Below are 24,097 nucleotides of genomic sequence, written 5' to 3' on the forward strand. Positions count from 1 at the left end.
GCTGGATGGTAGGCCTGGTGTTGGCTCCTAGAAATGAGGATCAGATGCCAATGGCTAGAGGAGCGATCACAAACTCAAATTCTTTAGAGTCTAGGCAGTTCTTGAAAATGAATGCAAAGGATGGATTCAATCCAATAGGAAGGAGAGGGGGCCGGGGCTAACTGGAAAGGGTGTGGCCAACCTGAAAGTATTCAAATTAAAACATTTAAAAAACATCCACAGGCCCAATTTAGCTAGAGGGCTACGAGTCTACGCTTTTAATTCAGCTAAAAGGGTACCGGCCCCTAAGTGAGTCAGAGAATCAAAGCCCACTGGGTTGCTCTTCTTCCACACGCGCCTGCCAGCTGCTTCCAGCCTCCGGAAATAATTGACACTGCAGGACAAGGTGACCCGAGCCAGCCAGTCTCCACCAACGTTCAAGGCCTCCCCTGGCCTTGCACCACATCCAATCCCAACGAATGAGTGAAAGAGGGGTGCTAACACTTGGGTGTTGATAGACTAGAACAAGCCGCAGCCACGAAGCTGGGGAGCAAGGCAAGACGACTCTCTGAATGGAGGCCCGATCGCTGCATAGTAGGGGGCGGGGCCTCCGGCCGGTGGGGCGGCCTCTGCGGCAAAGAAAAGCAGGGCCTCTGCAGGGACCGGGCTTCTGCAGGGACGGGGGCGGGGCCTCTGCAGGGACGGGGGCGGGGCCTCCTCGTGAGCTCTGGTAGTGGACCGCTGAGGCCGAGGAGGGGAGGAACGCTGCAGGGGCTGGGGAGGGGCCTGTGCATCGGTAGGGGCGGGGCCTGTGTGCGGAGGGTTTCTGTGCAAATCAGCTGGCCCCTTTGCCTTGACTGTGTGGGGCTCTGAAGAGAACGCCCCCAGAAATACTGGGCCCCGGTCTTCCCCACTGGCTGTCGTGGGCCCTGGTGCCAACCCTGCCCCGCCTGTTCCTGGTGGCTTCCCACCTTTCTGCGGACTCTCGCCCGTCTCAGCCAAACGTTGGGCGCTTTTCGGCGCCCTGCCCTCTGAAAGCACCTGCCCAGTTCCCCTCCCGTTAGGCAGGATTTCCGGCGTCCTGCAGGTGTGCACGGGTGCGTGCGGTTTGGAGCGGGGACCCGGTCGTTGTGTCTACTACAGCGTCTCCCAGGGCTCGCCCGGCTGATGTCTGGAGGTTTCTCCGTCGCGAGCGGGCAACTCTTGAGTGCATGGGTGTGTGCACGTGCACGGCCGTCAGGGTGCGTGCACGGGTTTGCGCGTCCACGCCAGCGTACGAGCACACAGGTCTGCGGGACCGCGTGCCGAGGTGTGTGCTGTCCGCCCCGCATCCCCAGGGGGCTCCCTGCGACCCAGCAGGTGGCGCTCGAGGCCACCTTGCTGCTCCCGGTACCTCCCAGCCCACCGAGTCTTCCGGCCTTGCGGATCCCTGTCCCCACCAGGTCGTCGGCGGGTAGCTGACGGAGAAGCTGAGGTGACCGGTCTCGCACCGGGGCTGAGTGCGCAGGCCTCACAGATTGGAGTGGGGCCACTCGGACCTGCAAGTCCGTCAGCCACCTCCCCTCCCACGGCGCCCAACCAACCCATCTCTGCCCGCGCGGCGCTGGCTACAGACAGATTGGCTTTATTCATGGACACGCGGGGGGCGGCCGGGCCCGCCCGCCCGGGACACGCTCACACGGGGGATGGGGAACTCTCCATGCCACAATCACAACACACGACGCCCGCGCTCGGACCGGGCCGGCTGGGGGGAGGGGTCACGGCACAGCCTGGCTCCTGGTTTTGGTTAAAAAAAAAAAGGTACTTGGATCGATGTGGCTGTGGACTTGGCGGGCACGGGGGCTGCCCGGAGGCCCCTCGGAGCGCCTCTGTCGCGGCCCGGGGAGCCGTCGCTTTCCAAGATCGTCATTTAAAAACATAGAACATGCTACATCCGCGCAGACACTGGACGGGAGGGGGCAGGGAGGGGCAACACTGGGGTGGGGGGCGGGGACGAGGCTCTCAGCCACGGCCTCTGGCGCGGCCACTGCCCAGGCCTGTCCTCATCCCAGGGCTGGACGCGGGCAGGTAGGACGTATGGACTGACAGACATGAACACAGGCTCCGAGGAGGCGCCTCGAAGCGGAAGGAAGATCTCGTGTTTTTTGTTTTGTTGTGTGTTGCGGGCAAGGGGCAGAAGGACAGCCCTGGCTTTGGGGAGCGGGGCAGGGGACCGGATAGGGATTGTGCTGCTGGTGGGGGGCCGTCCTGGGCCCTTACGCCTCTGGCTCGTACTCCTGATACTCCTCCTGCAGCGGAAGAGAGGGGTGAAGTGGAGAAGAGCAAAGCAGGGGTGGTGTTGAGAGAGCTGGCAGCCACGCCCTTGCCCCACTCCTTGCTCTCAACAAAGAAGGAGGTACGCCCCTCACTCTGGGTGACAGCCGAACTGTTCCTGGGCTGGCGTGCCTGGGGTCTAATGCTACACCCCATCAGCCTCCTAAATTCTGGAAAAGGTAGCCCCAACTCGACCGGCCAGGGGATCCCTCCCCCATCTGGTGACTGGAGTACCACCCAGCCCTGCTGCTGCCTCACCTGGGGCTGCTCCTCGTAACCTTCCCCTTCTGGCTCCATCAGGGGCTCGATCAGTTGCTCCTCACCGGCTTCCTGGGCCACTTCCTCGGGCTGCAGGCAGAGAGGCGACAGGGCTGAGGGCAGCCAGGGAATCTACCAGGGAGGCTTGTTGGCTGATGAGAAGCGTGGGGAGGCTAAGCTGTGTTGGCGATGTGAGTAGAGTTCCTAATTAAATTGTTTATTTGGAGTGCCTTGAAGTGGGATGTAGAAAACGTGAGGCGTTAAATCCCCCCTAATCACCACTTAAAACTGTAAGGGGGGTGGGGAGGGGGGGGCTGGGCTTTCCTCACTTCTCCACCAGCACCAGGTAGCCTCCTGCTTCCACCATTTGGAGGGCATGGGGTGGGGGGTGGGGGACAGACACCACCCTCGTTCACCAATGTACCCCTAACCCCTTTGTTTCTGTCTCTGTCCTAGGCGTTGAGGTAAGTGTGGAGGCTGCCCTGGGCCTAGGGGAGATGGGGCTCAGGAACGGAGCGATGGGCAGGGGCTTAAAGCCCCTCCCCTTCCACCCTCCACTCCTCCCTCCCACAGGGCCCTGCATGGCCTGATTTCTTCAGCTGTTGCTATTTTAAGATAAGCTGGAAGCAACAGCTCATGGTGTTGCTTGGATGTGTGAGCTAAGGCTCCCCTCCTCCCTGCATCTGCTGCCCAAATAGGCACAGACCAGTAGGCAGTGGGGGTGGGGGTGGGCAGGGGCTGCTGGATACACAGTCGGCCACCTGCAAATGTGCACAACACAGTGGCACAAAGATGTGCCCACAGCATAACCCAGGGTCTCGGTACACAGTGTCCCTGGGTGATGCAAATGCTTCTTGCACTTGACTGCTAACGGATAGGTTGACAGCTTGAGTTCACCCAGAAGCACCTTGGAAGAAAGGCCTGGCAATCTACTTCTGACAACTCAGCCATTGAAAACTCTATGGGGGGCCTGGATCTGAACTCACCGTGGCTCAGCTCTCTCCAAATGAGAGACAGAAGTGAACCATAAGGACCAGAGAGGTACGAAAGCCTTGGACCAACCAGCCAGAAGAGATCAACAAGGCAGCATATTGCCCAGGGCGAAAGCTCAGAAGGCAGAAAGGGACAGAAAAGAAGGACACAGGAAAGCACAGACAGGGAGGAAGCAGGGCGAGTGGTGTGACACTGAGACCTCAGTCAACGTTGTGAAACAAAATGGGTGTGAATGTTGAGTGGGAAACTCATGTCACAACAAGACGTTCAAAAGCAACAACAAACCCAAACAACCAGCCAACCCCACACTGGAGTGCTGTGACTTTCAGACACACCGGGACACCATGGATTAGAATGGACTCAATGGCCACCACTATGGTATGGCATGTTGTGCAGCTTCCAGGGCCATGGGGAAGCTGGCATGTACCTGGACCGCTCAGGTGTGCCTGCTGCCCACTCCTAGTGGGTGGAACAAAGAATGCTGGGGCTCTGGGGAATTGGCACTGAAGCTCATGGGTGCCCTCCTGGCTCTGGCCCCATCCCGGCAGCATCAGTTCCTGTACGTGCCCTGTCTGCGTGGGCCCTGTGGGCACATAGTTTGCAGCTCCTGACTTTATTGACCCCTCCCCCATTTTACAGATGGGGATGTCAAGGCCCACGAAGTGGGCAGATGCTCATTCACCCAAAGTCACCTGGCACCAGGGAGAAGGCTGGTGGGCAAAGCAAAAGAAGGGCTGAGAGCACGCTGGTGTGACACACAAGGGAACTCAGCGTGACACAAAGCAGCACCTACACTCGGGCTTGCTGTTTTCTGAAAGCCACCAGCTACAAAGAGCGTGTGTTTGGTGTTAGCATTTATGTGAAGTTTAAAAAACAACCCCCCAGCTACTATGTGGTGATAGAAGCCAGGGTAACAATGATCCTTGAAGAGGCTGTGGGCAGAGCCAGGACTAGGTTGAGGAGCCAGGTGCCCAGGGGACAAATCCCAGGAGCCTGAAAATGAGTCCAAAGCCCTAGTGTCCGAACAAAAACCAAACAAACCCTCACTGCTGTCAAGTCAATTCTGACTCATAACGACCCTAGGTGCCAGGGCCCCTTTAAATTTTGCCTCTCGGTGCCAGAGTGGGCTCCCTCGGTCCTGGCCTGGGGCAGGGCTGGAAGAAAAGCCTGGCTGCCGTGTTTCTGGATCTGGGAGTCTCCTGGTGAATCTCTCATGTAGCTGCTCGTTTGGGGCATGTATGCTGTCTTCAGGGAAAAGTTCACTTACGAAATTCCCAGCTTGGTGGTGAAAAAAAAAAGATGTGTGTGAAAAAGTTCTGGCAAGTGATCCTGGTGATGGTTACACAAAATCGTGCAGATAATCAAGGCCTCTGAACTGTCCACTTGAAAGTGGTTGAAACGGCACCTTGTACGTTACCCCTGTACCGTGTCGTGCAGCCCCAGCGGGGTAGTGGGTACGTGTGGGGCTGCGATCTGCATGGTCGGCAGTCCCAAACCACCAGCAGGCCCGCAGGAAAAAAACCCTGGGCTTTCTACTCCTGTAAATAGTTACAGTCTCAGAAAGTCACAGGGGGTCACTGTGTGTCAGCGTTGACTCGATGGTAGTGATCACAGTACAAACAAACAAACAAACGAACCCATTTGGTGACCTGCTTGATAGCAGGCAAGTGGCTCCACCTCAGATCTCAGCTGCGTCTGGTGGAAAACGGGGTAAGGGACGGCTCTTTGCTTTGAGCAGCTGTGGCGGGGGCGTGGTGCCCATGGCTGTAAGCAGGGCAGTAGTAGAGCTGTTCCCAGATGCTGACCCCAGGATGCTGGGCTACCCCTTACCCAGGGGCTCCAGAGAGCTGATGGAGCCTCGAGGTATCACTAAGCGCTGCTAGGAAGAATGATCCGAACAGCCTGGCAGCGACAGGTCTGGACCCAGCCTGGCTCACTTCTCTGCACCTTAGCCCCCAGCAAGGCCTGACCACATGCTAGCAACAAGTGGCATCAACTAAACGGGCCCACACTTCACCTCCCGCTACCTTATGAGGGAGGCAGGCCGCAATATGGTCCAGTCACTGCACCTCTCTGAGCCTCACTTCCTTCATCTGCATGAGGGAAAGTGCCAGTGCCCCCCTCAGACGGACATTGTAAGCACTCCTAAAACGTCTAGGCCAGTGCCTGCCCAGGTAAGAGGTCAAGGGAGAGGGGTAATTTCTGGTAACATAAGGATGCTAAGAAATAGGAGGGCACCCAGCTAATAAAATGCAGAGGTGGAACTTCTGGGTCACTGTCCTGATTCTTCTGACAGCGAAGGCAGCCAGCTGGGCAAAGTGTTTGGAGTGAAGGGCTAGGGTGGGTCCCTGCTGCCTAACACTGGTCCCTGGATGGGGCACAAAGCAAGAAGTGCCTCCCACCACCACCAAGGCAGAGTGCTGCACTTGTGTGTGGACAGACGAGAAGCCCCCAGGAATGCTGGGACTCACTGCCCCCAGAGCAGCTATTGTGGTGATACGCTCCCTGAAACACACACACACACACACACACACATCCCTGGGGTCCCGTGATGCTCTGGGGGTGGACATGGACCACCCATATGCTTGTGTGGTCACTGTCTCTCACTGACCCCATTGTGGACAGGCCAAGTGGTTTATCACTGTGGTTCCCAGTGTGTGGGCCCTGGGCCAGACGCACCAACAACACAGGACAGGTCCTTGTTGGACATGCAAATCCCCAGGGCCCACTTCAGACATCAGCCACTGGGACAATAGGTCCCAACTGTTTACACTTGAGCCTGGGCTCCAAGGGTTCTGGGGCACCCCCAAGTTATATGGCCAGGATTCCAACCCAGCTCTGGGTGGTGGGGGGCTCCAGAGCCCTTGGATCTGGTCCTCCAGGGTGTACTAATAGAGACCTCAGTCTCTAACCAGGAGGAGCCCAGGTAGCACAGTGGCATTGGTGTTGGGCTGCTAACTGACATGTCAGCAGTACAGACCCACTAGCCACTCCACAGGAGCAAAATGAGGCTGCTCCCCTAAAATCTTACAGGCTCGAACACCTTGTCACTTTATCTCCCTTTTGGCCCATTTTAAAGTTGTTTTACTTTTTAGTGCTTTCTGCATTCTTTTCCATGGAGGTTTTTCTCTGTTTCACTTTGTTATTGCGATTAGTTTTTTGGTGGTGGTGGTAGTGGTGGTTCGCTTTCTTGAATGCTTTTCTGCATGTGAAACCCAGGATAGGAAAATCTATAGAGGTCGTAACTAATTATTTCTTCGGTGCATGGTTGGGGGAAATGAGGAGCTAATAACAGTGCATGCAAGGAAGAAGAAAATGTTCTAAACTGATGGTGGTGATGATTGTACAGTAGCTTCTGGATGCAAATGAACTATTGAGTTATATATGTGGATTATGTGCCAACAAACCTGTTTTTAAAAGTTGCAAACAGAAACTATACATTAAAAAAAGATCTTACAACAACTGTAAGGATAACGCCTAACAATAACCCACTGCCACTCCCTTGGGGAGCACGTCTGTGCAGAGGGGTGACAGACCACCAGTCCCTTTCAACATCACAAGGAGCTCACCTCTGCCTCAGGGCCTTTGCACCTGCTGTTCCCACTGCCTGAGGTGCTCATCCTGTACTCCTGCCTTTCTCTCCCCATCCCCGCCCCGTGTCTGCTCACATAGCACTCCGCAGAGAAGCAGCCCCTCATCCCCTGAGGCTGTCCTACCTCCCTATTGTCTGTTCGCTCCGCTCATCTCTGTCTTTACTGGTTGGCATCCTACGGCTGCTCTTCTCCCCTCACGGTTGGTCCATGGACCCAGGAACCGCATTCCCTGTGGTAGCCTCTAGAACCATTCACGCCTGGCATGAATATTTGTTGAATGAAAAGAAATTAATGAACAACCGGTGGCATATGCAGATGTGACTGGAAGGGATCCAGGCCACACTCCCAGGCAGGATACTCCTATACAGCCAGATCTGGGTCACTGTCACAGGAGAGCCAGGCCCGCGCATACCTCCATATAGTGGGGTGTGGAAGTGCCCTGCAGGACGTGGGGCAAGGCACCCTGAGTCCCCAGCTCGCTGGGGGAGAGGGTGGGATGGTGGCGGAAGTGTGGTGCACACACGCGCGCGTGTGTGTGTCTGGGGGTGGGGTGGCGAGGGGCTCTGCTCACCTTCAGATCTGTGGGGAGTTCCTCCTTCTTCACCAGGCCTGTGGCTGCTGCAATGTTCCCAGCCCCAGAGAACACGGCCCCTCCCAGGTGCGATGCCTGCTCCTTGGTTTTCTCAGCCACTGCATCAGGGGCGGGAAGGAGGATTGGGGGCGTGAGGGGTGGGCAGAGTGAAGGGACCAGGTTTCCCTCCCACCACAGTGTCCCCAGGCATGTCCTCCTCAAGGAGCAGTGTCCCCCCCAAGGTCTTGGGGGCTGCAGATCCCAAGGGTGGGGGAAAGGGACTGGGCCAGACAGGGTCAGCTGGTACCTGAGGCAACACCTTGTACCACCCCCTCGCGGGTCTTGCTGCCTGCAAGGAGAAAAGGAAGGAAATTGAAGGGTGTGGAGCCAGGGAACAGCCCTCCAGGTCCCCCCCCCCGCACCCCACCGCCCCCCGTGGCCAGAGGGGGCCAGGGAGCGCAGGCACCTAGGCCCAGAGCCTCCTTGGACATCCTCAACCTGGTCTCCACATCCCACAAGCAAGCTGTTCCCCACGCTAGCCCCTCCTCCACCTTTCCTTATCACTCTCATCTGGGGCTTCCACTCCTCCCCCCTGTCTGTCCCCCACCCCATCCTGTCCTGGCGGCTGCACGCCAGCCCCGTGTGAACTCGTCGCTGGCACCCCTCCACTCCTCTCTCCCAGCCCTGAGAGGGGGCTGCTACCCCAGGACCTTTGCAAAGAGAGAAAATGCAGGGAAAGAGCTGCCGGGCTCCCACCCCGGGGAGAGGCCTGAGCTGGCCTGCAAGTCCAGGTCTCAGTCTCAGAACTCTGCCCAGTACAGGGCCCAGCGGGGCCTGGGGGTGGAGCCGGTGGCGGGCGAGAGGCCCTGGTGCTCTGGCTCAGCTGCTCCCATCCTATCCATGGGCACCTCTGTCCCCCTACTGCCAGGCCCCAGCGCAGAGGGCAAGGCCCTCCTCCAGGTTGCACTGGCGAACGCAGATTGTGGCTAGCACCCACGCATCCGCTGGACCTTGTTGAGAGGATAGGGCTGCCACTTGCCAAATGTGGGGCTACCGGGAGGGCCAAGCAGTCTGACCTGGAGGGAAGGCGATGAGCCCCAGCAGACCAGGGACTCTCCCACCCTGCGGGCTGGCACCCAGACAGCAGCTGGCAGACCAGAAGCAGGTGTCTAGAGGGTTAAGTCCAGCGGGTGCGGGCCGGGTGGGCCGGTGGTGGGAAGCGGGAAGCCCACCTTCTTAAGACTAAGGCCAGCCAGAAGCTGGAGACTGAAGGGGGGGGCTGCTCGCCACCTCACCCGGCCACGCGCAGGCTCCCACAGCCGTTTGTTCACACCTGCTCAGTGTCAGGTGCCCAGCCCTGTGCTAACTCCTCCCGCTTGGCTGGCAGGGTGGGGGTGGGGTGAGGAAGGGGCATTTGGGGAAGAGAGAAGATTAGGGGCGCTGGGCCTCAAGTACTGAGGAGTGAACCTCCAGCCTCAGGGAGTTGACCAGGGAGCAGGACAGGAGAACCCACATGGGTGGGCCCTCGACAGATGGGGAGCAGCAGAGGTGAAGACAAGAGTGTGGACACCAGAGACACACAGAGGGGCAGAGCAGCCCTGCTGGAAGTGCACCCAGGCTGGTCTGTGCCCCAGGAGTAAGGCTGCAGTGGGCAACCAGTGGCAGAGGGGCATTCGGAGGGCGTTGAATGGCAGGCTCTCTAGGGCTAGGGCTTTAGTGTGTGGGCAGTGGAGGGCCACCAGACGGGCCAGGGCTCAACAGGAGGGAAGGCTGAGGGGAGCCAGAGAGAAGGCAACCGAAGGCTGTCAGAAGTGGGCCCAAGCCTTCTCTCGTGCCCAGGATTACTACCCTTGCTCAGTCACCCTCGCCTGCTGGCTGCACTACCTCCCAGCCAGCCTCCCTGCAATGCGTTCTGCACCAGGGGTCTTTGAAACGGAAAGCAGACCCCACCAGTTCCCTGCTTACACTCTCTTGTGGCAACTACAGAAATGGTTTTCCCGGTCCTCTTCTTAGATCTCCTGGTGGTGAACAGGCCCTGCCTGACTCTACCCTCATCTCTCATTACTGCTCATTCCCTGCAGCCACACCCACTGCACCTCAGGGCCTTTGCACCTTCCATTCCCACCCTGATTTGGGGTGGGATTGGGGGGGCGCTGCCTGGCTCCTCATTATTCAGGGTTCAGCTCAAATTTCCCCTACTCTAGTAGCCCTTCTCTGCCTCTCCCACTAAAGGGGTCCCCATCTCAGCCACTTGGCATCCAATCTCACAGCTGAATTGCTCTCTTACATTTCAGGTTCATCTTCAGCAAAACAGACGGCTGCCACATTGCTGGGATCCTCACAGGGCTCTGGCGCGCAGTTGGTGGCCAATAAAGGTTTGTCAAGTGGCTGTCGCCCCAGGTCTGCCATGGCCCAGGGCATGGCACAGTGGCCTTTCTGAGCATAAGCACCATTACTTCTGCTCCAGTTGGGGACGTCCTGCTTGTCAGCTGGCCCGCCCTTTTATTATGCAAATGACCTGCAGGCGCACTTTCATCCCATTTGGGGTGAACGATTTTAACCACCTGGTCTTTCTCCCGACCCCAGCTGGCACTGCAGGAAGGATGGCTGGGAGGGGACATGGTAGTGACACATCAGACAGCTGAGACACGAGGAAGCTGATGGGGGTGGGGAAAGCAAGGACTGGGAGGGTGGGTCTGCCAGAGGGAATGGTGGGGCCTTGGTGGGGGATGGGGGGGTGTCCCTAAAGCTAGGCTCAAATCCCAGCCTGCCAGCTGTGTGACCTTGGGCAAGAGAGACCAGACCCAGGGGCAGGCCAGTTCCCTGATCTGTCCAATGGCCTGGGAGCGTTCACTGAGGAAAGGCCCTGCGGCATGTCAGAAGCTCAGGGCATTCAGTGGGGGGTCTGGAGTAATGGTAGTGAGATTAAGATAAAGGGTCCTTGGTCTTCTCACAGCATCGCTCTCCTAGCCTTTCAGCTAAACCCCATTTTCATCGCCCTCGCCACCCCTACCCCCCACTGACCCGGCATCCACCGGCTGCCTCTATCCCCATCGGCCCCTGCTGCCCCCGCCCTACCTGCTGACTCACATCCTCCCGCCAGACCCCCTCCCCTGCCTCAGAAGACCCCCTCAACGTGGAAACCGTGGAAGCACCCCCTCACCCACCGACGTAGAGGACGCCCTCCTTGGTCTTCTCTGCGGCCTCGGTGACCCCCTGCTTGGTCTTCTCGGCGGCGGCCACGACGCCCTCCTTGGCCATGGACAGGCCCTTCATGAACATGTCCATGCTGGCGGCCTGAGGGGGACGAACACTTGCACCAGTCCTAGCCATCCCCAGGGGCCAGGGCGCCCCTCTCCTCTCCCGGGAGACCCCAGCACGCTCTGGGGCCTGGATTCCCCGCCGTCCCTCCCTTGCCCCCCTCACTCCCACCTCGAAAGGCCTCAGGGCCTTGGCGAGTCCCAGCGTCCTTGAAACCCGGGGACACGGGAGGGGCAGTCGCCTCTGTTATCGGGGGCCCTGCAACCTGCAGCCTCGGGGAACGGGAGCGCAGGGCTGGGCGCGAAGACCCGGGGCCTTCCAGTGACACCCGGCCGAGTCACACAGCCATGCGCACACAGGGGGACACTCACGGACACGCTCACGTGTACATTCAGGACACACTCACGTTCAGACACACACGGGCACGGAAGGCACGTCCACTCAGCCGCCCAGACAGCTGCAGACACGCAGCCCCGGGTGCACCCACCGGCGCCCCGCCGCCACCCCCTTCCCTGTCCCCATCCCCAGGTCCCCACCCGCCCTGGCCTCTGCCGGCCCCTCGGCAGCCCCCAGCCCCCCCCCGTACCCTCGGAGCCTCACCTGGCTGCGGGGCCCGGGCTGGGATGGCGCGGCGGTGCGGGCGGGCGGTGCGGGCGGGCGCGGGCTCGGCTAGGCCGGCGGGCTGGGCTGGGGCGGAGGAGGTCGCGCCGTGGCCCGGAGCTCGGTCAGTCGGCAGCAGGCGGGGCGCCGAGCCTGAGCCGCCGCGCAGCAAAGCCCGGCCTCGGGTGCGTCGCCAGCCGCCGCTCGCTCCCGGCGCCCGGTTGCTCGCTCGCTGGCTCGCTGGCTGCTTCACTCCAGCTCCGACTCCCGCTCCCGCTCCGGCTCGGGCTCGCGCGCTGCGGCAGCTCTGAGCTCAGCGTCCCCACTGGCGGCCGCGCCGCCCCCTCGGCCTGACTGACAGGGGGCGGGGAGGGCGACAACTCCGCGGATGCCGACAGCCTCCTGGGGCCAGCCTCCCGACGCGTCGCTGGGGACCCCGGGGCGTCAGTCTGGTGCCCTGCCCCACCAAGAGCCTCCTTTGGTGGGAGAGAAATGGGGGAGAAATGATGCAATTGCCGCTGGAATCTGTGGTTCGAATCCCAGCTGTGTTGTTTATCTATCTATCTATCTATCTATCTATCTATCTATCTATCTATCTATCTATCTATCTATCTATCTATCTATCTACGAACTGTGGAAACACGGGGTCCATTTCCTGCTCTGTAAAATACAGGACCCAGTCACCCCACAAAGGTTTATTGAGCTCGGACACAGGGGCCAGGCAGGTTCAAGACAGAAGACCTTGAAGTGACAAACAAGGCCGCTACTGCAGCCAGGGCATTCCAGCTGTGTGTGAGATGTGTTGTTAAGCTATAATGGAGAGAAAAGGGGGGCTAACGTAGAGGGGTCTGAGCAGGCCTCTTTGAGAAGTGGGTTTGAGCAGATCTCAGAGAGGCCAGATGTCAGAGAAGGAACTGCCAAGGCCCTGAGGCAACACTACCCTGAACCCAACCTAAGACCACTGCCATGGGGTGGATCCTGATTCAGAGAGACCCAACAGGACAGCATAGAACTACTCCACCCACTGTCCCAGACTGGGGACCTTTCCAAACCAAACTCACTGCCATTGAGTTGATTCACACCCATAGCAAGTCTATAGGACAGAGCAGAATGTCCTGTGGGTTTTGAGACTGAGACTATAATTTTTAAGGGACTAGAGAGCCTCATTTTTCTCCTGTGGAGCTGGCTGATAGTTTTGAACTGCTGAACTTGCAGTTAGCAGAGCCCAACTTGGAACTCACTACATCACCAGGGTTCCCAGAACTGGGCTTAGGAACAGCTCAAAGGTATGCCAAGAGCCAGAGGAAGGGAAGGAGGAACACAAGGCCACTTTTTTGGTGTGGGTTGTGTGGGGATTGCCAACATGGGCATTGCATGCCAGGAGCACAGTAGGCCCACAGCCAGTGCTGGGATAGAATTAGGTCCAAAGTGCTGGAGGATCCCAGAGGAAGGGAAGCCAGGGAAGGCTGAACCCAGACATCTAAGCTGGGTCTGACAAGATTGCTTCTATGTCCTTTGGCCAACCAGGCAGGAAGAACTGTCAGGCTGTGAGAACAGGCTAGGCAAAGGCCCTGAGGCCAGAAATGCAGGTGTGAGAGTGAGAGGTGATGAGGTGAGGGGCCAGCCAATGGCCTGGAAAAAAATAGAGATCTATAATGTGTTGATAGGGCTGCAAATTGGCACAGGCTTTTTGGAAGGCAATTTGGCAATGTTTATCAAAAGCATAAATGCAGGCTCCTTTTGAGCCAGCAGTTCCCTTTCCAGGAATTAATCCCGTGACGCACAAACACACAAAGACATTGGCATGAGGATGGAGGCTCCGTGCAGTGTGGTTTATTGCAGCATAAAACAACAAACAACATCAAAGAGGGCCGGTTAGTTCACCATGGTCGGCCTACCCAGTGAAATAGTTTGCTGTGCGTGGAGAGAGTGAGGTACACCTGGACACGGACACCAAGATCCACTGCTCAGCGAGAGACTGCGTGCTTGGAACAGCGCTCAGTTTGGTACCTAGGAAAGGATACTTGCACACCATCTACTTTACATAGACAGTACTGTTGTTTTAGGGTACAAAAGAGACCACAATCGCAAATATAATTTAAGGAGAACATATATTAGGTTTTAAATGGGACCAAGACAGCACAACACTACAGTCTCATTGTCTGAATGAGGGAGGCCGTTAGGTAGAGGTCAAAGTCAGGGTGCTAGTCGAATAAGACTCAGTGACAAAGTCCCCCTTGGTGGCAGATCAATACACTAGTTACAAGGGGGGCTGCAGAATCGGGAACGGGACCGTGACTGGGAAACACACACATTATGTTATATGGAAGAGCTTAAAAGATTAGTCCAGGGCCTTCTCATCAAGGCAGTTGGGGCATGACTGATAAGGTAGGACTCATGACTGTGGAACCCCCAGTAGTGTCCATCAAGGACACACCCAAGCAAAGCCCTGAAGAGAGACTGGCCCTCCCCGGGCTGGCTGGGGAGGGGTGGAGGTAATCTGCTTTCCAAAGCCCTGGGCCTGAGGTGCAGAGCATCCTTGGTGACTGAGAGAAGGAATACAATGGAGGCTAATCTATGTGGGGATTCTGCAAGTGGATTTTGGGCTGTCACTGTCATCCACGGTCTCTGCAAACCAGGGCCTCCGAAGGCAAGCTCTCTGACTACAAAGAGGGTAAGTGAAAGAAGGTTCGCTGGGAGAGCTCCAGTTCGCACACGCATATGCTAACTGCAAGCAGAACGTGTTTCCATAAGTCTCCGTGATCAGCGGATGGCCGCAAATAAGTTCTCCAGTAATGTGCTTTTCTTGGTCTGAGAGCGCCTTCAGAAAACATAATAGAAAGGTCTATCCCAAGCAGGGGCTTCCAAGGAGATCCGCTGGGCCAGTTAAAGTCAAGGTGGAGAGGTCAATTCAGAAAGTTATGGTGACTCTTTTGGGGGATTCCCAAGGGGTCATCTGGATACGTTTCCTCGAAGAGCTCAGGATGATCGTGGGAGGTGATGAAGAAGAACTTTTAAGAAAATGAAAAACTGCATTAGCGGAACAAAAGGCCAGGGAAGTTGCACCGAGAGGTTTTTTCCTCTCCTCATACCAATCTGCACGTATTCATTCTGTGAGGGCAGCAAGTCCTGTCCTGTAAGCCTCTCCTTGGCAAACCTCACCCCATCACCCTGCAGGCCTGATCGTGCCCCGTTCAGGCTTCTGTTTGTTCCGGAGCTCCAAAGACGTTGGACAGAAGCACGATTGGGGTCCCTCAAAGATGCCCCGTCGGCCTTTGTGACATGATGTAGCTGGGAGGGCGCAGCGTTCTCCAGGGGAAGGGGGCGCTGTGGTTAGGTGCTGCCCAGGCAAGTCTAACTCCTAGCGATCCTTCGCCCCAAGAGACAGAGCACTGCATCATCCTCACAGTGACTGCTGCGCCCACTGTTTCTTTTCTCTCTCTCTCTTTTTGCAGCCCCTGTTTCCATCCATCTTGCCGAGGGTCTTCCTCTTTTGTCCCGGACCCAGTTCTTTACTGACTACGATGTCCTTGTACAGATTCCAGTCTTTCCTGATACCATCCAAAGTAAGGAGCACTCTGCGTGTACTTCTTCCAAGACAGGTTTGTTTGTTCTTCTGGGCAGGCTATGGTGTTTTCAATATTCTTTCCCCAATACCATAATTCAAAACCATGAGCTCTTCTGCAGTCTTCTTTATGTATTGGTCAACTTTGAATGTGAGCAGGTGGAAGATGCCATTGCTGGGGGCAGGAGCACGGTAATCTTCCAAGTGGCATCCGTGAGATCGTATGCAGCAGCTTTAGCCAATGCAATGCAGTATTTAATTTCTTGACTGATGCTTCCATGGGTATTGATTATGGATCCAAGCAAACTGAAATTGTTGACAATTTCAATCTTTTCTCTCACACAATGCGATTGGGAGAAACACAGGACTTTCTACTCCCCTCGGGTGTCACAGTGTCGGCAAACCACAGGGGCGGTTCTACCGGCCTGTGAGGGTCACTCTGCGCCAGCATCAACTCCATGGTAGTGAGCTGGCTTTTCCGGTGTATCTGTCGGTGTGGATTACAACTTCAGCATAGATTGCTGAAACTCTAGAAAGGTTAACCCCAAAGCTAAATGCACTCCCACTGAGTCAGTTCGGACTTCAGTGACTCTATAGGACAAAACAGAAATTCTCCTTTGGGTTTCCAAGGCTACAGATTTGTGTGGGAGCATAAAGCCTCATCTTTCTCCTGTGGAGTGGCTGGTGGTTTTGAACTGCTGACGTTGGGATGAGAAGCCCAAAGCATAAGCCACCAGGGCTTCTTTGGTGAAGGACTAGAGATATGGATATATAGCCTTCAAAAGTATCTAGACTTTGATGAAGGCTGACTTGAAAAACAATCACTTTATATTTTGATATTTTTATTCAATAACGGTTTCATGACTTTGCACAATACTTTCTGACTTATATGCATATCTTTCACTGTCATTGAGTGGATGCCAACTCACAGAGACCCTCTAGGACAGGGTAGAACTGTCCTGTGAGTTTCCGGGACTCGCTGTTTATGGGAGCAGAAGCTCCATCTTTGTCCTGAGGAGCAGCTGGTGGTTTCAAACTGCTGACCCTTCGGATTGCAGCCCAACGTGCAACCACTCACCACCAGGACTCCTATAGTCATAGACCTCCTCATTTCTAGCTGGCTACACGGACCGTCAACCAGGCCGGCACACTGCAGCGGCTTGGGTGTCGCTATTGTGACGCTGGAAGCATTTCAAACACCAGCAGAGTCATTTCTGGCGGACAGGTTTAGTGGCACTTCCAGACCAAGACACACTACAAAGAAAAGGCTGAGTGAGGATGGCCTTATGACAATTTGCCCATGAAAACCTACCGGTCACCAGACAGCATTGCTTGTAAAGCGGATTGACACAACAGCGCAGCATGCCGGCCTCAACATGCTGGCAACCTCAAGCATGTTTGCAGGAAACAAACCCACATTACACAAGACCAGACTGGTGGGACCCCCAAGACTTTAGTCACCCTTCAGATCCTAAATGGATCCCCCCCATGTTAAAAGAACCAAGCATTTTAGATCAGGAAAATAACAAAAGACAGCGTTTACACAAGGACGAGGGCGGGCCGGAAGCAGGAGACGCCCGGAGGAAGTGGGATAAGTGATGGTACATTGAGGGAGTTCCCTGGATGAGATGAAACAAAATGTGTACGAGCTATTGGATGTACAACGGATCTCTGCTCTGTAAACCTTCACCCAATTCACAATGAAAAGTCAAAGAAAAACTGAAACGGAATTACGCAGGGCAGATAATGTGCATAAGGTCACCATGGGTCAACATGGACTCGGTGTTCAGCATCCATTCATCCATCTTACAAAACACATCTGCCAAGGTTTCTAAAACCTGTTAATTAACTAGCTGTTCTGGGAAATGGGGACTCAGAGGCTCAGCGAGGACGGAGCTCTCATCTCACCCCCCTCTTCCTTGCGCTGTCTTCGCCTTGAGGAGTGTTTACTTGTATGATTTTGCAGGCTGGCACGAGGTCCCCCTGTCTTTGCTTCCGGTCTCTCAGCATGGGAACTACCGCTTTCTTACACCTGGGAATCCTCCACCTGACGGGCAGGGTCACTCCTCCCCCCAAGTCCTTGCTTTCCCAGCTTGCCCTGCAGCCAGAGCGAGGAAGTGTGGCCAGTCCTCTGAAAGGAGAGCCCCTCCCCACAGCCTCAGCTTCCTCAGAGAGAAGAAGGGGAGAAGGGGCATCTGTTCTGGGGAGAAACGATGTGGTGACGTGAGGGGGTCCAGGGAACCATGGGCAGCAGTGACACTGGTTCTAGCTGTGTCCAGCTTCGCTGGTCACGGGTCAGGACACTCTTCATGGGCCAGCGTGGTGATCTGATTTGGGGCATCATTTGGGCCACCTGGTCTCCAAGGTGGTTTCTCTAGTCCTCTGGGGAGGTTTTAACTTGTCCAATGCCATTCTCTGCTTATGTTAGCCAGAAGTGGGTTCTGTGGCTTGCAACTCGGAATCCCTTGCCTGTCGTAGCAGATGGACCAAGAGCAGCAGCATGTTGGGTTTAACAGAGGCATGAAGGACTATGGGAGCCTGTAGAGCAGTGGTTCTCAACCTGTGGGTCGCGACCCTTTTGGGGGGGTCAAATGACCCTTTCACAGGGGTCGCCTGATTCATAGCAGTAGCAAAAGTACAGTGATGAAGTAGCAATGAAAATAATTTTATGGTTGGGGGGTGTCTGAAAGGGTCGAGGCATTAGGAAGGTTGAGAACCACTGCTGTAGAGGGACAGGGCTTCCAGAGAATGCCTCCAGGGGAAAGTGACATCGGACTTGGGATTTGAACAATGAGTAGGATCTTACAAGGGAAGGCAAACATTTCCAAGAGAGGATGCTGCAGGTGGAAAATTCCGGAGTTGTGAAGGGATAGAAAATAGTTAAAATTCTAAATCAGGTGGGAAGCACATTTAGGTGCTTTAGGCATGGGGGCTTTGGTAGTTCAGGGTTAGAACCCTCTCCCTCCATGTGGGCAGCCTGGGTTTGAATCCCAGCCAGGACACTGCATGCCCAGCTGCTGCCCACCTGCCGAGGAGACTCCAGGTCGGTATGATGTTGCACTGATTTCAGGGGAGCTTCTGAAGTGAGATGATTAGGAAGAAAGGCCGGCCGAGGGATCTACTTCCCCAACATCAGCCAACAGAAACTCTGTGGCTCACAGGGTCCAATCGGCAACTGACCATGGGGCCGAGGCAGGACAGGCATCATCTGGTTCCAATGTGCATGGGGTTGACATGAGGCAGGGTCTGATTTGACAACAGTGAACAATAAAAGCTTAGGTGGGGGGGCCAGGGGGGAGGAGAGGAGCTGATCCAAAGGGCTCAGTAGCAAGTAAATGTCTGGAAAAGAATGATGGAACATATGTACTACTATGTCAGATACAATGGATGTATGGATTGTAACAAGAGTTGTAAGAGACCCCATTTATTATTCCCCTTAAAGAAGTACAACGGTAGGCAGCCCAGTGTTGGTGCAATGACTTCACAATCCGCCAGGGCCTGTCCTCCGCCTGCCTTCCTGCTTATTGTCCTTAGTGAACTGAGTCTATCCTCAGAGTCACCTCATAGCCCAGAGTGACTGCCGGAGCTCTGGCCATCACGTCTAGGCAGAAGGCAAAAGGTAACAAGAGCACTTGCTGGTCACCTGCCTCTCTCTTAAGGAGTTATCCCAGAAGTCCCACCTAACTACTTGTGCTTATTCTGCACTGGGTACTCAGAGGTGCAGGAAGGCTGGGGAAGCATAATCTTTTGGCTGGGCATTTGGCTTCTCTGAAGCCAATTATGAGAAGGAGGGGGTTGCTTATTCTGGGTTCGACTAGAGAAACAAATTCATAGACACTCATATGTGTATAATGGGGAGAGAGGGGGAACCGATCACAATGATCTACATATAACCCCTCCCTGGGGGACAGACTACAGGAAAGTGGGTGAAGGGAGACATTGGACAGTGTAAGACATGAAAAAAAATTATAAATTATCCAGGGTTCATGAGGGAGGGAGGACTGGGGAGGGAGGGGAAAATGAGCAGCAGATACTAAGGGCTCAAGTAGAAGGCAAATGTTTTGAGAATGATGATGGCAACAAATGTACATATGTTCTTGACACAATGGATGGATGGATGGATTGTGATAAAAGTTGTATAAGCCCCCAATAAAACGATTTTCAAAAACAAAGAAAAGGAAAAAATCTTTATATAAAAGAGCAATTGTACATTAAGAAAACATCCCAGCCCAGTCCAGATCAAGTCCATAAGTCTGATATTAGCCCTTAGGTCCAATACTAGTCTGTAAATTCCTCTTCAGACTCATGCAACACATGCAATGGTGCCGAGTACAGGAAGATCATAGGCCAGTTGGTAGAAAGTCTTGTGGATCCAGTGGTGGTAGAAGCATCTTAACTCTGGCGTGGGTCTCCATGTGGCTCCTATAGCTCCAAAGCTTTGGCTGCTGTCAGCACAGCTCCATGTGGCTTATCAACAGGAATATCACACAGGGAGTGAGTGTGTCTGGCCTCCAGTGAGCTATTGATCTCTGTCGTGCCTCCAAATGAGATTATCAATCTGCGACCTGATTGACAGGCCAGACTCCATCCCTTCCTCAAGCTGGCAGTTTATGTCACTGCCACAAGGGAAATGATTAGTGAATGGACCACTTGCATCTCTGCCACTCTTTTTTTTTTAATTTAGAAGAATTTCAGACCTACTGAGCAAGTGCTATAGTAGGACAATGAACACTGGTTTACCATCATCTAGATTCCTTAATGGTTAACGTTTGCTATGCTTGTCTTTCTCTCTCTCCACCTGAGCTGTCCCCAGGAGAACGCGTGTGGTGGGATGGGTTCTCTATGGCCTTTTGTGGACATTCCCCCCACCCCAAGCCCTAAAGTCATATTTTGCCTTGGGAGTGGGGGGCAGCGGTTGTTGCTCTGTGCAGGTTGATTGACATTCCCTGAACAAGTTGTAGACAACTTGACCTTTTGACTAGCCCTGGGCTGCAGCTGCCCTGTGATTGATTGGTATGCTCTTTGCAGGGATTGGACAGCATACCATGCATATTCAGTGACTCACATGTGCTATGCAAATGAAGGGTCTGTGGCCTACTGAGAGGAGATGGGTCAGTTCCTGACCCTGCTGGGTGAACCAAACCTTGAAATTGTCTAGGAGTTTGCATATCTGCAACCCAGCCATAGAGGGTGGCAGGCAGAAAGAAGAGATGGGAGAGAAAGAAAACTCCTAAAAGAGCTGTCAAGTGGTTCCCTGAAGAGGGGGCGGCAGCAGAAACTTGCTGTTGGGAGCGTAGCTGAGGGAGCTGACCCAAACTGTGCCGCTGACCTGAGCTTGGTCATTAGCCATGGAGAGGCCAGTGGCAGGGAGTGGGCCAACAGGAAGAGGCCTGTGCAGTAAATGGTGTAGGGATCCTATCTGATCTCCTCCGGATTCCCTGGGGGTGGGAAGGGTTATGCATTTGGCTGTGACCCAAAAGGTTAGCTATTCAAAACCCCCATAAAAAGTAACAGTTTCCCATGTCTGCCCTGCCCACCAAAACCGTCAGTCCCACTCCTCAGGATTGGTTATCCTGCCTGTCTTCTATAGATAGACATGGGGGGGGGGGAAGCCTATAAATAGTTCCAGGTCTGTCTGTTGCCCCTATGAATGTTTTCTGATCGACTCTGATGAGGTACCGAGCCCTGGCCCTCGAAGTCTATTTTGGGATTCCTTGGGGACTTCATTGCTCTGCCCCCCTTGCTGCTCTGTTGCACGTCCTTCGTATTTCACTTCAGTGTGTGTGTGTGGGGGGGGGGGGCGTCAGGCTGGGCCCAATTCCCTCCTGGTGTCTCCAGTGTTGTCCTCTACAGCACTGTGGGTCAGTGAGGGGGCTGCTGTGTCTTATCGTGGGGCCTGCCCTATGGTCCTCTATGTAATTGGCTGCTCCGAGCTGGAATGTCATCCTAGGGACTTGGTGGGCCAAGATATGCAGCTCTCTCTCTCTCTCTCTCTCTCTCTCTCTCTCTCTCTCTCTCTCCTTCACTCTTTGTTTGCCCCAGTGTGGTCTGAGCAGACCCACCCCTCTCCCTGGGCTTTCCTGTGTAGTGCATTCTTCTAGGGAAGGGGTCCATGTAGCTGGGATTGGGGTTGGCCCCACAGACCTATTAGTTCGCTGCTTCATGCTGGTGTGCTGCCCTCAAGGCTCGGCGCCCCAGGTTGAGGTCTGGTCCCTCTCTCCCTTTCCTGTGGAGACATCAACAATACACTCCCCATGAGTGGGTTAGTGCTCTGTACCCCTACTACTCATATTTTTTGTTTTTTCCCCCCTCCTTTTTAGTTGGCTGCCATATGCATCCCTGGGTTGAGTATGACCCCTGCCAGAGTGCCTGGCCCTGGTCCCAGGAATGTATGATTCCAGCAGCTTTTCCTATGGCCTTTGTGCTTTTTAAGCTTACTTCAGTGGAATTGTGACCCCAGTCCTACCTTACAAACCTGGCTAAGCCAGAGCATGCACACTGGTACAGATCAGAGCTCTCAACACATGGAATCCAGGACAGATAAACCCCTCAGGAACAATAATGGGAATAGCAACACCAGAAGGGTAGGGGAAGGTAGAGGGGGGAAGGGGAAACCGATCACAATGATTGATATGTACCACCTTCTCCCCCCCACCCCCGCCATGACTAACAACAGAAACATGGGTGAAGGGAGACAGCAGATGGTGTAAGATATGAAAATAATAATAATTTATCAAGGGTTCATGAAGGTGTGAGGGTGGGGGAGAGAGGGGGGGGGAAAGAGAAGCTGATACCAAGGACTCAAGTAGAAAGAAAAATGTTTTGAAAAGGATGATGGCAACATATGTACAGATATGCTTGATCCAATGGATGTATGGGCTGTTATAATAGCCATAAGAGCCCCAATAAAGTAATTTATTAAAATAAAAATAAAGTTACAGTTTCAGAAACTCACAAGGGCAGTTCTACCCTGCCCGACAGGGCTGCTATGAGTCAGAAGTGAGTTCAGGTGGGTTTGGGTTCTGGCTCCCCACCCCCAGTCTATCCTTCTGTAACAGTAACTGTTCCTCTCTCACCGCTCCACTCTTCATCGACGCCACCTTGGTCACCTGTGGCAGTGGTCACACAGAGCGCACAGACAAGATTCATGGCTACAGGGCTGTATTAGAGGAGTGATCGGGTTACCAACCGTCAGGACCGGTCAACAGTGAAGATACAGTCCGTGGTCCACAGCAACACCTCTCCTCAGCCAGCCACCAAGCCTCTCAGCCACATGGCCCCTTGGCCTCTGCCTCTGGGGACCAGGAAACCCTCCTGTCACTCTGGCTCACAGTCCCCTAGTCTCAGCGCTGCCCAGTCTCGGCCTGGTGCCTCGGGTCTCAGCCTCTGCCACTTCAGACATATATGGAACATTCTCTTCTTCTTCTTGTTTATCAATCATTTTATCGGCGGCTCTTATAGATCTTATAACAATAATTCAATCGTATCAAGCCCACTTGTACATATGCTGCCATCAATATTTCCCAAGCATTCTCTTTCTCCTTGAGCTCTTTTCCTCCCTCCCTCCCCCACTCTCTCACCCTTGTGAATCCTCGACCAAGTATATATGATTATTAGTGTTATTTCATATCTTGCACTGTCTGCTGTCTCTCCTCACCCACATTTCTATTCTCCGTTCCCCTCAGGGGATGGTGGGGGCAGGGGGTTATACAGCCAATGGAACAGTCTCTTCTGATGGTCCTGGGCTTTCTCTCCTCGAGATGGCTCTCACACACAGGGATGGCCCTGATGGAGGTGTGCCTGTGGCCTGGTAGCGGACCATAACCCCAAGGAAACAAAGGAGGGTTGGCTTTAGCCACACCGTTGAGTAGAGTCTAAAGATGTAGCACACTTCGATCCAGAACAACCTGCAAAATGGGCTTATAGTGACAGGTAGAGAGTCTGCTGAAATACTTCACAGGAGGAGCATGCCTGGAAGAGCCATATTCATTGACAGCCTGCACAGCAGAGAGAAGGGGCTGCTTCCTTTTTGGGGAAGAGGAGCCCACAGCGCCGTCCTTCAGGGGAGCTTTCCACACTCTGTCTACGGGCATCTTCATCTCGATCCTGAGTTGTAACCTCATGCTTGTTTTAAAAGCCACTTCTCAACCAGATACTCCTGGCTAAGGATAGGGGTGGAACCCAGCCTGTGGCCAGGTTGCAGGTACCATCAGCCTTTTTTGAATAAGAGAGAGAACCAGCAGGTCCCATCTTCTTTGGCCCTTTGTCTTGCTGGAGCTGTCTCTTGAGCCTGGTTCCTAGACCTCCTATTGTAGTGCCTGCCATCTCAGGAGCTGTCAGCAGACTACAGATGGTGGATTCATTCGGCGGTGGCTTCAGGCCTCTGCAGCCACCAGCCTGTGCCCCTGCTGTCTCTGCTTCACCATCCTGCTTCCTGTTCATCAGCTTCCACGAGTCAGGAGAAGCCTGCCTTGAACTGGCCTGGACTTACCTATTTCTACAGTTGCATAAGGCAGTTCTTGATAGAAATCTCTCTCCTACAATACAACACAACACACACCTCACTCAACTTTAAGTATGGTCTATGAGTGCTATGTGGGCCCTGCCATGGATGATCAAACTGAGAAGAGAGGTGAGGATCCCCTAGGAAGAGCCGGGAGAGAGGGAGGGTGAGCAGGAAGCAGGGCTGGCCTTGGCATTGGTGAGGAGGTTGGCGTGTCGAGCTCCGTGCTGCTTCCACCTCCTGGGAATCAGCCTTGTGCTGATCTTGATCCTCCTCCTGCCCCTGGAGTTGGGAGGTTCTGGTGTTCTCACGCTGCTCAGAAGAATGTATACTGGCGCTTTAGGGGAGAGAAGGGGGATAGGAAGTGGGTCAGGGTGTTGGAGAAGGTCTCAGCTGGAGCAGCTGGAGCAATGGGGACTCCTACCCCCAAGCCCATCCAAGTTAGGTGAGAACCCAGACAT

General features: G+C 54.7%; 1 protein-coding gene across 1 annotated transcript; it reads right to left on the bottom strand.

The window, feature by feature from the left end:
* Nucleotides 1-1,620: 1,620 nt before the first annotated feature.
* Nucleotides 1,621-10,997, bottom strand: SNCB (synuclein beta). The gene is made up of 5 exons (XM_075543214.1): nucleotides 10,875-10,997; nucleotides 8,015-8,056; nucleotides 7,708-7,826; nucleotides 2,551-2,640; nucleotides 1,621-2,267 (listed from the first exon to the last, which is right to left on the bottom strand). Exons 1-5 carry the CDS (start codon nucleotides 10,993-10,995, stop codon nucleotides 2,235-2,237), a joined length of 405 nt encoding a protein of 134 aa, XP_075399329.1. The 5' UTR covers nucleotides 10,996-10,997; the 3' UTR covers nucleotides 1,621-2,234.
* Between the last annotated feature and the right edge of the window lie 13,100 nt (nucleotides 10,998-24,097).

This window comes from Tenrec ecaudatus, chromosome 2, assembly GCF_050624435.1.
Source record: "Tenrec ecaudatus isolate mTenEca1 chromosome 2, mTenEca1.hap1, whole genome shotgun sequence".
NCBI lineage: Eukaryota > Metazoa > Chordata > Mammalia > Afrosoricida > Tenrecidae > Tenrec > Tenrec ecaudatus.